The sequence below is a fragment of the Manacus vitellinus genome, unplaced genomic scaffold, assembly GCF_001715985.3.
Source record: "Manacus vitellinus isolate BGI_N305 unplaced genomic scaffold, ASM171598v3 scaffold_0_pilon, whole genome shotgun sequence".
Classification (NCBI taxonomy): domain Eukaryota; kingdom Metazoa; phylum Chordata; class Aves; order Passeriformes; family Pipridae; genus Manacus; species Manacus vitellinus.
The window spans coordinates 21,489,796-21,502,731 of NW_021938789.1; the positions used below are offsets into that span (position 1 = coordinate 21,489,796).

Consider the following 12,936-nt stretch of genomic DNA (forward strand, 5'->3'; position numbering starts at 1 on the left):
TATGGAGATCCTGCCTTTGATTGTTCTGACACCCTAACTCTCCTTGTGTTCATTTGCATTGTTACTTGTACCCTTTCAAAGATCAGAACCCCTAGGAGTTTTCTGCCTTGCAGTCTTCAAACTTCCTGAGCAACTCCCTGTTTTACTGGTTTAAAAATCAAGTTCCTCAGAAAAGGACTACAAGAGGAATCAGACACAGAAAGAAATTAAGTGACCTGTCCAAGATCACACTGCAAGCTGACAGCAGAACCAGGACTGGAATACAAGTCCCCTCACCTCATGGCCTTCCTTTACTCTCAGGATTGTCCAAGTCCCACCTGCACCAGAAGAGCACTGCATCATCACACTATGCCCAAATGCAGAGGTGCAGCTGAATAGGGCTTTCTTCTCCATCCAGACTGTAGCATTTGTTAAAAGTACTAATTGGTCTAAAACATGAATAACAACCTCAGAACTAAGGAGGACCGGGAGAAGCATGTATTTGCAACTGGTATTAACATCAGACCCTGAAGTTTTACCATTCCATCTTCAGGAATGTCCTAATTTTTAATCAGCTGCCCCCAGAACATCTACTTTTCCACCCCTCACACAAAGACATAAGGAAATATTTGGGGGGTGCTGTGTCTCAAACACTTGGCCTGCATATCAATGCTTTCTGCAAGAGTGGAAAAACAGGCTAGAAATCTCTATTCATCAAGTTCTTGAAATGTGCATAAGGGAATTAAATATTCAGTTTATTCAGCAAAATAGCAGAGCACATCAAAAGTGTTCCTGGGTAATAGAAGAGCAGATTAAAAAAAGAGAAAACACAGATATACAGTTGTCCATGGTGTCATTTAACCCTTTACTTCTTGTTCCCATACACCACAGACCTGTGGCCAAGATTCAAGCATCTGAACCTTAATTTGGGGCTTTAGGGAGCCATGGGGCCTCCACACACCTCAGTTCCCACCTTGTAAGAGATGAAAATTATAAACTTCCATCAAGATAAACTCATTACTGACAGCAGGATGTTTCCACATGCTAAAAAAACAGTCTGAAAAACACAAGATAGGTGCTTTGACAAACAAACGTGACCAAACTGTTATCAAATGTACAGGATGGATTGCTCACAAATACACAGAGCCTGATGTTCATCCAAGCAGACGACTCCTAAAAGCCACTACATGTAGGCTTAAAATCAGAAGCTGAAACTTGGCAGAATTTCCCCAAAAATTCTGTGTGGGTTACCAAAATACAAAGACCAGCAAGAGAACTGTAATTAATTTTTTCAAATCACCTCTACAATTAAGATTTCACTTCTATTATGTGCCATTTGTTTGAAAGGACAGGATGGCTACTGCTTTTCTAAATCAGAAATCAACAGTTCTGATTAGGAGTGGATGTCTTTAGATTAATGTCTATGACCTGTTTCTTTTCTGTTACATACATCCATCTGTATATAAAAATGAATAAAATATGTTGACACAATTCTCAAAGAGCATAACTCTACTGACAGTCACACTGGAACAGCAACATCTCAGTGACTACAGCAGGACAAACAATTACTCTGTAAGATTTTTGAGGCTAATAAGACTAATAAAACAAAGAACTCTAGAATGTTTTTTCTTTTAAGAAACTCCCTTCCTCACAAAGAGGACACCTTCAAAGTACAGTTACTCCAGCAGCATATGGCATTTACATTTTCATCTAAATCTTTAAAAAAGCCCATTATTTCCTTAGATTTTAGAAAAGAACCCTGCTTTATTTCACCACACCAATCATAAATTATTCATTAATTCTGTTTGCTAACTCTGTAACTGAGCCCAGATGTTTCTGCTGGAGTGGCATTCCACAAGAAAAGTTAAATATAGTAAGCTGTGTGGAAGGACCAGACTCTCTCTCTCTCTGTCTCTCTCTCTGCCCCCTCACCAAAGCATGTTCAAATACTACTTGAGAGAAAACAATGAAAACATTACAAAAATATTCTGAATATGTGAGTCTGAAATGCCACAGTCTGATCGCAAAATTTCATGTAGAAGAGCCTCACACATTCCACTTGGGTGTAACTGAAGTTACTGCTCCTGTTCCTGGGAAAGGTGCTGGCACGTTCACTAATCAGAGTAAAGAGAAAATTTACAAGCAGAGGAAGACTACTTGCCACGCATCATTTACAAATATAAATCAAGACTTAAGTTTTCAATTACAAGTAACACTTCTGAGCCAGCTACCAATGGCAATAACCATGCTTATGAGGAATTGAGAGCATCCTATGGAATTTCTTACAGAATTGACACAGAAACTTACTGGTGGGAATTTTTAATCCCTTTCAGTGCTTCAGAAGAACAATCATTTTACACTAGCAAAGACGATTAATGTTGGTGTTTATAATCCAACACTGAGAATACAGATCTGTTGAACAGAATGACAACTACCCACCTTCAGCCACGTGTTCAGCCACTGTTACTGTTTCTATTACTCATCATCAATAATCTTAAACTAGTTTGGAAATGCCTATTTTAAACTATAAACTGTTCCTGTTAATTACATAGTTGGAGAAAAAGTAAAACACAGGTTGAACATCACAGAGCCATTTTCTTCGGAATCTGGAGACTATTTTAAGGCCTTCTACTCTTCTTCAGTTGTGAACAATTATCACAAGAGAGATTTTCAAAGGCCATCTAGTCCCTTTGGTCTGCTCCAAGGCAAGATTAAATCAGTATTTGCCTAATCTGTTCTTAAAAATTTCCAGTGCAACAGATTCTGTAACGTGACTTTGCAAATGGAGAGTATTTTGGGGAAGCTGTTATAGACTGGTATGGTAATGGCACCACTGCTTTGCTACCAGGTGTCAGCTGCTGTCATCCAAATTTGCCACACTTGCATCTTGTAGCCAAATCCTGTTGTTCTTTAAGCAGCTGTGTCCATAGAAGACTTTGCAAAATATATTAAGTCTAAATGTACTGTTAACACAGGGCACCTTCCCATGAGCCAGTAAATATACAAACAAACCTTTGTGAATATATATAAATATATATATACACTATTAGCCACCTTAGAACACAATAAAACTCTGTTGGCTATTCCTGAAAACATGAATATATGACTGAAGTCATAATTTCACCATGGGAAGGCATACCAGTACTACTTTTAGACTCGTCAGTGTTAAAAAACAATGGAGTGATAGCATAGGTCAACAATCTCAGAGCAATAAATATCTATTTTTTTCCCTAGCTCATGCTGTTAAAATTTTCTTTATTTCTGGTAGCTACTCAAAGTTAGCACAAACAGCTACCACAGTGTTCTACCATGGACAACGACCTCTTCATTTTTCTGCATAGACAAATCTTAAGGACATCTCACTTCTACTTCAGGGACTGGTTGAAAAGCAGAGAGTGAGAAGAAAACCAGAATAAATTTTATTTAATTTAGGGACCCCAGTAGCAACTTACCACTGAGTCCACCTCTATGAGGAAATGTTTCCTCTCCAACTCCTGCAGAAGAAGTGAGTTACACAATATGAAACCTAGAAACTGGACCCAGTTACAGCATGTGTGGGAGATGGAAGGTGACAAAGGATCTGGAGGCTCTCAGAAAGTAATGTGTGTAATGCTGACACAGTGGAAATCTGAAATCTTTGCAGAGTGGGGGGCAGGGAGAAGGAGAGAGGGGAGAGGAGTAGAGTGCAGGTGTGAAACACCAAAAGGAGTCAAATCTGAAGAACAGAAACTATATTAGATAGCCTATCTTGAAAAACCATTTTCTAACATATGAGGAGAACATTATAGCAAAAGAGAAAGAACTTTTAATCTCCTTTGCACTTCATTAATTTCTAGAGCACTAATGAGCAAATTTTTTTTTTTGTGGAGTAAAACCAGAATCAGGTGCATTTTCCTGTTTATGCATAATAACAGAAGCTGCAGGAAAGTTTCAGATTGGACAACTGAATTTGGAAAGTGAAACATAAAATCTGATGCACTTTGCTAGTAAAGTCTTAGTTACAGATTATACATAGCTAAATACAATTGTTTGAACTTACTGGTTTTGGATTGTCCTTGTTTAAGTTAAAATCAGGCCCTTATGAAGTTGCCTGTATACCTAAATTTGTGCCTTATTATCCTTCTTCACAGGTACTGTGCTTGAAAAATGGGAATAAAACCTTAAATTAACTGGTAGTCTAACAAAAATTTAGCATGCAGCTCACACTATAATCATAAACAGGCTTATGAGAAAAGGAAGTCATAATTAAGACCTACCTGTTTGCATAACCTGTTACTTAGGCAGAAAAAGAAATGTCACAAGGGAAATTCTTAGTGTTTATTCTGTACTGATTTCTACTACAGTAATCTACAGAAATTTAAACAACCCAAATCTAAAAGGTCTTGAGATTCTCCCACTTTTGGAAGTCTTATCTGGCCTGGTCACCTAATGCACACATACAGATGATTACATTCCAGCAGAATTACGACCAGATGGTGTTTTGCTGTAAGCCTGACTGGCTTTTTTTTGGTTTGGTTTTTTTTTGTTGTTGTTGTTTATTTTGGTAGGTTGGTTTTTTTAAGACTTGTTCTCTTGTTCATTTTTTCAAAGACAGATAAGAAACACATTTGACATTTAAAAAAAAGAAATAAGAAAAGAATGTTTACTTTGGTTGTGCTAAGCAGCCAGGTGCTATAATACTGTAAGTTTCATCTGTAGTCTGCAGTGCTGTAAGTTCCACCATGTTAACCATCACATCAGTCTTGTGGCCGGGAAGCTTGGGAAGCACAGAAAGTATCTTCTCTGCAAGATTGTCACCATGATGACCAACTGCTCCTGGGGAAAAAACAAACAAACAAACAAACAAACAAAAAACTAGGTGCATAAATAGGAAAAAAAACCTAATCAAACACAAGGAATTGAAAACAAAATAATAACCACGTTTTGGGGAGAACAATGCTGGTATTCATAACATCAAGAATCACGCTTACCTTTTCAAAGATATTTTGCTACAAAAGTAAAATTCATTTCTGGAATGTGTGAAGTTACAAGTACTTATAACATTTCAGAAGAATTAATTTAAAAAGCACAAACTAGACTTAGTTTTACAGCTGTCAGATATTCACTGATTTTGCACTTAGACATGAAAAACAATTTTCTTTGCCTAAGGAGTTGTTAGATAATACTTGCAATAGTTACTAAAACAAGCAGTCAAACATTTATATATACACTATATGCACACTATACTTTTCTACCTAAACTAATAGTACTGTGCTTAAATGAAACGTTTGCAAGTTGCATAAATAGCTACCCAGACAGGCTAGCCTGATATTAAAATAAACAATTACCAATGGTATGTCACCATCAAGATCATCACTTCTATATGGACTGAGGGCAGCTCAGGTGAAACAAACATGAAATAACTAAACCAACCCAAGTTACAGAGTATACATTGTCAATCTGGCCATGTTCCAAGAGAAACTCTGAATTCCAGCTGGCATGTTTTCTCCAATTTTCCTGATTTCAAACACACATGCTTTTTTTTCCGTTCATGAACTCAACACAGGTGCTACAACCAACTTATAAAATGTTAGGACGACTGTGAGCCAAGTTAAAGCAGAAAAACATGACACACACTACAGATAAAAAAGTCAAGAGAGGGGGACCAGAAACCTTATTGCCTTTAGGTCAGAGACAAGTTGAAGGTCTTTGTATTCTGCCACTTAATCTACAGTTCAGCCATCAACACAGGGCTGGACAGCAGTGCTGAGCTTAGTATTGTTCTGGCTTTAAACAGAAAAACAGGAACTTCTGAAGCACCACTGAGCAGCAGGAGAAAGATCTTTCAGGCTACGGTCCCACTCCATCGAAGTCCATCCGCATGGCACCCTATCTGCTTTTATCTTTTCATAGTTTCCAAAGGCAGAGGAGGTCTGCTACAACAGCTGAAGTAGCTTCACATGCTCCATAAATTCAAACAAGGCCCTTACATCAAAAACATTTATAACGTCAGATTATTAACTGCTCTTGAATAAGCAGAAGACTGTCTCCAGTGATTCTACAGCAACCAGGTATCCATGCTGCAAAACATGGTTTTCCATGGTTTATCCACTATTGTGAATTGTAGAAGAAGTTGAAAATAGAAGCAAGGATGAAAAAGGAGGAGAAAAATAAAGTCAAACTCTGTGCTGGCAATGCCTTTATCCAAAGAAGGCAAGAAAGGCACATGTGTTCAGCATGTGGTGGTACCGCAGTGTGGGCACCTAAACGCTCAGCTGGATTACTATTTTTGTCACCAAAGACTCAGTGAACAGTCACAGAATGACAACTTTCTTCTCTACCATCCCCAGTCAGATTTAGACCACTGAAGTACAGATGAAATGAGCTGTGTTGTCTTTGTGACTTCCTAAGCCATCTTGCTCTCTAAAATCCCTACATTCTTCTTACCAGGTCAGTCACTTGTACGCCACACTGCAACACTCACCAAGTTACACAGGGAAAACAAACAGTAACCATCCCAACCTCCTCCCCCACATGCTGGAAGCAATGTCTATCTCTCCATACATGCTGCATCCAAGTAACATTTAGCTACATAAGACATTTGGATAAACTAGAAACACCTTGAATGCAAATGAAACCACATTAATTATTAACATTCCTCCTTTCTTCCTGGTATATAGGGAATTCACAGAGTACTCAAGTTGATTCAGTCTCTTTCCCACAACCGATACTCCTCAGTAGTAAAATAAATTTTTAATCATCAAATAAATCATAAAACATCTCCTGGAGGTTTTAAAAATCACTGTCACCCCTGACCAAATACACCAATTAATCAAGACTGAAAAGACAGTCAAAACTCAAAAGATCAGGACAGGAAATCACAGGGAGTCACTTTCCAATTGCACTGTGACTTCAGCAGGGTGCATGGGAGTGGTTTCTATCCTCTCTGCTCATCACTTCAGAGGACAGCCACTCAGCAGCTTCTCATGACCACCAGCACTCAAGGCAAGTGATGCTTTTTAATGCTGACAATGTGCAAACAGATCAGGCATTAAAGTGACATGGAGAAGTTATCTGACCACTGCAAAATAGGATTCTTCATGATAGGCAACATCAGCCTTCAGGATACAGGAAATCTTATGTATCACGCTGTTCTAATTTCACTTTTTCTTCTCATTAAGAGTTACAAACTGAAATATGTGACATTTCAGATAAGTTGTAGCTGGCACAACTGGCAAAGTCGACCAACTGATTCTATAACAGCAGCCAGGAACTCATTAACTGCACTCACTACTTCCCCCAGAAAGGCATCACTGACAGGAATACTAGAAAATATTTTCCTAAGCTCATTATGAGCCCCATGTCATACCACTTGTGCTCCAATTCTTATGTTCTCATACTAGCTCTACTGACTGGTTCAAAACCAAACCAAACCAAAAAAATAGCACATTTAAGGAACAACTGCATAACACATAAGCAACATGAGAGCTTGGGCAACGGGAAGACTCTAAAGTCAGTTGCTAAACATGAGGAGTTTGATTTAGAAAGCAGTTCTGCTACAAAGGTGTTGCTCATTAGCTAACAACTAATGCAGCTAATTTCTACTGGGGGTTTTTCCTTCAAAGAAAGTTTCAATACAGTGTGCACTGTAACAGTATGCAAGGCATACCTTGGCCTACTATCAAGCTTTTTTAACGTCTGCTGTTTTACCTGCTTTACAGACTAGTTCAGGATGGGTAATTATGGAAAGATACACGGACCAACCCATCCCAGTTTTCATGATGTTTCAACACTGTTCACTCACCCAATGCTTTTCTGAATAAGATCATCACTAGGAAGATTTTACAATAAAGAAGTCTAGTGGGACAATTCCTCTGATGCAACTTTCTTAAGCAATACATCACCTCTGCGAGAATAGTTTAAAATATCAGAAGGCAGAAATGCTCACACCTGTTCCCTTGAAAGAAGATAGATATTTGAGACTCCAGTTCCTTATCAATGTTTTGACATATTCTTTAATCCAGTGTTAGTTGAAGATGACTTTGCTAACCAGTGCTGGAAAGCAGTCTATATGTTCCCAGGAACCATTGTGCAGCATTAAAGGCAAACTAGAACACCCTTCTACCTTGCCAAAAGACAGATTCTACATTCTCCTTCATACACATGAAAGAACATCAAAGTAGTCATTACCCATCCCACTATGCTGACTACTGAATCTTACAACAATCAATAAAAAAGCACCCCAACTCCTCCCTCCTCCAAAAATACAATTTGCAGTCCAGCAGTAGGAGCACAGAAGTCTGCAACCAAGCACAGCAGCATCAGACTACTGCCATAAAAATATGATAGATTCCCCATCCCTCACAGACAGGTATTGCAACATACGTAAAGAGCAGCAAATTTGGAGATAAAAAACACTTAAGCATCTGTTCAAGGTTTGTGTAATTTCTAGGTGTCCTGCACTGACCTAGTCATCTGCAGTTTTCTTTAAACAGGGAAAACTCATTCCATTTATTTGCTTATCTGTGTAAAGCCTCTATAACAAGTTGAAGATCTTAAGTATTTAGAAACCTGTTACAAAAATTTGTGTGCCTATTCTGTGATAGCCAAATCTTTACAAACCATGCCACAGCAAAGGCTGTACTCGGACCTGCAGTACTGAGTGTCCACACTACTTTCACCTGCCATTACTCTTCATACCTGCAGTCTCAACCTCAAGTAACCGTAATAATTTAAGCATCAGTTGCCTTCTGTGTCAAAGCCCCAGCCTGGTTTAAAAAAAGGGGACTACTGTACTCCACAGGTCTCAGTATTTATGTTTCCAAAGCCTTCGCTTGGATGGTAAAGAAGAAAAAAACCATGGGTTTGTTTTCTCTAGAAAGACTTTAGTGTCAATTCACCAATGCATCAACCTGGAAGATGCTGCAAACAAAAAGAGCATGAGTAAAGCACTCCACATTAAGAACATGACAAATATAATGAAAGAAATAGACAATTAAAAACAATTTAGAACAAAAATAATCAGAAAGAGATTAGTCAGAACCAGACTTTACCAGAAAAGCACATTAGGCTTCACTGTCATCCTCCACTATGAACGGGATCATGCAGTAGAACGATTAAAGCACCTTCTTGTCACTGTGGTTGCTCCCAGGAACTGAAAGGAAATGGTGCCTGCACTTCATTCATGAGCCTGAATTGTGCTTTTTGTATCAGTTAAAACAGTGACAACATTACAACCAGTGCAGGGGAGTGACGCGGAGAAGATGCCTGGCTGACAGTGAGGGAGATGATACATTAAGTTAAACACAAGTTGGCTGTGGAGAAACATGCCTGTGACTTTGACAGACACATGCAAAAGTGCTAAAGATAATAAAAGTGCTGCTGGTGACAGCACTGAAACATCCAACTTCAAGAACACCTATACAAAAATCATTATTCAAAACTATACAATAACTGCACAGGCACCCCCTGCAATTCATTATTCTCTGTCTTTTGCTCACTATATTGGATTTCAGAATCACCTGCACATACCACTGGGTGAGACCCTGTGCTTACAACAGGCCACATTCCAAATGCTGCAAACCTCAAAGAGACTGGAAAGAGAAATGTGTCAAGCTGTTCTGAATACCAATATCTGAAAGATACCAATGAGCTTAACAAATGAAAACAGAAACCTGGAATGCTGCAAAAACTACTTCATAAGAGGTGTGAATGCTGGCAAGGTGGTAACTAAGAAACATGTGGAACGAGCGTGGAGCTACAATATGGTACCACAATGCAAATCTTTAGGGGTGCAAATATTAAGGAGATAAAAAAACGGGAATTAAAGTGCCAAAGTTAGCTCTGACTTTAATGAGTGTCACTTATCATGGTGCCCTTCTAGCTGGAAGGATTTATTGTGCTTTTTAAAGCAAAAGTAGTGGACCTTAAAATAATAAGTAGGCAAACAAAAGCAGCACTACACATGCATACGGATCAGGGACACCAAGAACAAAGTTTTATACAATCAGAATTCAAGAAGTGAGCACAAAGTACTAAACATGCAATCTCCCCAGGGCATAAAAACACATGTCCCACCTTCTGGGGAACATAATCTTCACCCAGAAGATTCTACACTGCAGGGGTGGGTAGAATCCCTGTCATCCCCAGTTGAAGCCATGCCCTTTCAGTGAGGGCAGTAAAGGTCATAAAAATAAATTCCCTATTAGAGCTCAGCTGAATGTTATACCACACAGGACAAAAATGAGAATTAATTATCTTAATTCTGTATTTTCCTCTCTACTCAGTAAATACAGCATACATAAGCAATGCTGAACATAAACAAATATATTATAAAAAGTATTCAAGAGAGCTCAATCCAAATTTTAGAGTAATCACTCAGAAGAGATTCTTTGCTTCATGGAACCTAGAAAGCTAACCATGTCAGTCAGATGCCTTCTCATTTTTTGGACAGAAAAATGTGCCATGTTACATGTGACTATATTTTTTTTAATAATTGTCACAATAACATAGTTTCTTGACACTGGTACCAGAGGTTCTTTATCAAAATGTACTTAATACTTTTTTAGTATGTTCTTTAAAACAGAAAGTTATTAATATTTAAGTAACAGTGCTTTCTCTTAGTTCAGTAGTTTTGCAATTGCAGTACCAGAAAAAAGCATTTTTGACATATTTTGATTTGTGCTATTAGAAATCTACTGGTATTACTGAAACTTATTTGTTATTCTACTTTAACATCTTATTTGCTCTAGATAGGAATGCAACGTGAGCCAAAAACCAGATATCTGTTATTGCAACTCCTTTACACATCATCTAGAGATACCTAAAGCTGTATTCTATCCAGGTCTTTGAGTTAGAAAATACTGATAGACTGAACAGGCTTCTGATAGTGATTCAAAGTCACCTTCTTCAAAGCAGTAGCCTTAATCAGAAAAGTACTACTTAATCAGAAAGTAGTCCAGCACCTACTCCTAATGAACTTCCAAGTTTCCATGGAAGTTCTTGGAATATGAAAAGCATTCTCATAATTCATGGATACATACCCATTGCTCATTTCTGCAGCCCACATGTTGGACAAGATTCAGGTATAAATAAGACACTCACAAATCAAATCCAAAATCTTGCATCTTTATAGAGGGAAGATTTAAAAAGTTATTTGAAATGAGCTCCAAATGAGAAAGTCTACCTCAAAGGCTTCCATCTGTACCAAGCTGTTATTTGAAAAGCAAAATTACTTATTTTTACACTGCTGACTGCAAATACATATCATTGCTTGAAAAAAAGATCCAGTGGCCCAGCTGCCAATACCAAGCCGTAAATTCGCAGATAGGAAGCTTCCGCCTTTACAAAGTGTAAGGCTGAAACTCAACAGACTCATTCACCTGAAGGCCAAGAAGTGGAATCAGAGGTAGGGGGCTAGGAAAGTCAGTATATAAAAAGCTGAATATGTCTAAGAAAAATAGGGTCTCAGGTACAACTTAATTCTGCCATTTCCCACTTCTTTAAAACTGATTTCACAGTTTAAATGCTGGGAGGGTTGTATATTTTTTACTGTACAGTTTTTTAGCAAACCATGAAACAAATCTCATTGTGTGGCACTAAATTCAGGTCCATATAGTGCTTTACATCTGAAACGCACTAAATTTTTCTTCCTTCCGTTTGCACTGTACTTGATGGCAAGAGTATCACGTCCAAAGCGTAGGAATATTTCAGGGAAACTGCCAGCGAATTCTGGAGACATTTGTTGGTAACAAAAGAACGGTTGCATGAAGGGATCTCAATTTCAGTTACAGGTACTGAGAAGAACAGAATCCTAAAAAGCTAAATCCTGTAATTTCTCATCCTTACTCCGAGAGCTTTGCTGTTCCCCCTCCAAAGCTGCACCACCGCAGCCCCGCGGTTATCGCCGAAAAACCTTCTCCTACTGAAGTACTATATTCCACACTTCCTCTCCCAGGTTTAAGCTGGTACCAATTATCTCTCTTCATGCCTCCTTGTTATGCAGCTCCCTATCATCCCACATCTGGTTCTTCTGCTTGTTTTTAATTCTTCTCACAACTCGAGTGCATAAATCCTTGCCTAGTTCCCACCCCAAACAGGCACTCAGTTTCCTTTCAAGGCTCATTCAAGTGCACTCTCCTGCAGCCTTCAAAGCAATCTTCTAAACCTCAGCACAGCACTAACTGCCCAGATCCATAGCTGCTCTTGAGCACATTGTTGACAGCTATGAACCCCACAGCAGTGCAAGGAGACACACAGGTAGAATTATGGGAGAAAAAAAAGATAGAAGAAAATTCAGAAAGAGATGAGCTGCAGGTTCAACACTGTACCAAGCATTTGCTATGGGACATGTGGTGGCAAAAAACTGTGACCTGAATTACTGACTACAGATAACATAAACAGAACCAGGCCCACACACTGCCTGTGTCAGCAGGAGTTAGGTATGATGGGATAGTGAATGTAGTCACTCCTGTACCAACAAACACACAGACAGGGACACATCCAGGCAAACAGATATAGCTACAGGTATACAGAGATGTATATCTGCTTGGACAGGTATAATGCTATGAGTGACACGCAGATACACTAGGAAATGCTTCACAGCAATCCATAAGGCTGCATCTGAAACATGCAGACCATTTCCTTCAGTCCTTGGGGTGACACAAAGGCACAGTTAAGGTCTCTAGTTTGAAGCAAAGTGGAAGTGCCAGAAACAAACAGGTTTCCAGCAGAGCCTTCTGATTCACTCTTGGTTTTCACGACCCACTGGGGTGCAAGGATGTGCAAGCAACCACCGTGGCCATGGTGTCAAACATGTTCCCAGGCCACCAAAACAATCTGACACCCTCCTGGTGTGGCGTGTGTGGGCCTGCAGGGATGACAGCTACCAACCCAGCAGTGGATGTCTTACCAGCGAGGTCCAACGTCCTGTCCACAAAGACGACAGAGGCCTTGTTGGTGGCCGTCCTCCTCCTGTTC

General features: G+C 39.1%; 1 protein-coding gene across 1 annotated transcript in view; it reads right to left on the reverse strand.

The window, feature by feature from the left end:
* SCFD2 (sec1 family domain containing 2) overlaps window positions 1–12,936 on the reverse strand; it is a 191,960-nt gene that overhangs the window by 174,783 nt on the left and 4,241 nt on the right. The window contains exons 2-3 of the mRNA XM_029962751.1: window positions 12,869–12,930; window positions 4,626–4,794 (exon numbers count right to left, since the gene is read on the reverse strand). Of these exons, the coding sequence (XP_029818611.1) occupies window positions 4,626–4,794; window positions 12,869–12,930 (231 nt within the window). The remainder of the gene's footprint in view (window positions 1–4,625; window positions 4,795–12,868; window positions 12,931–12,936) is intronic.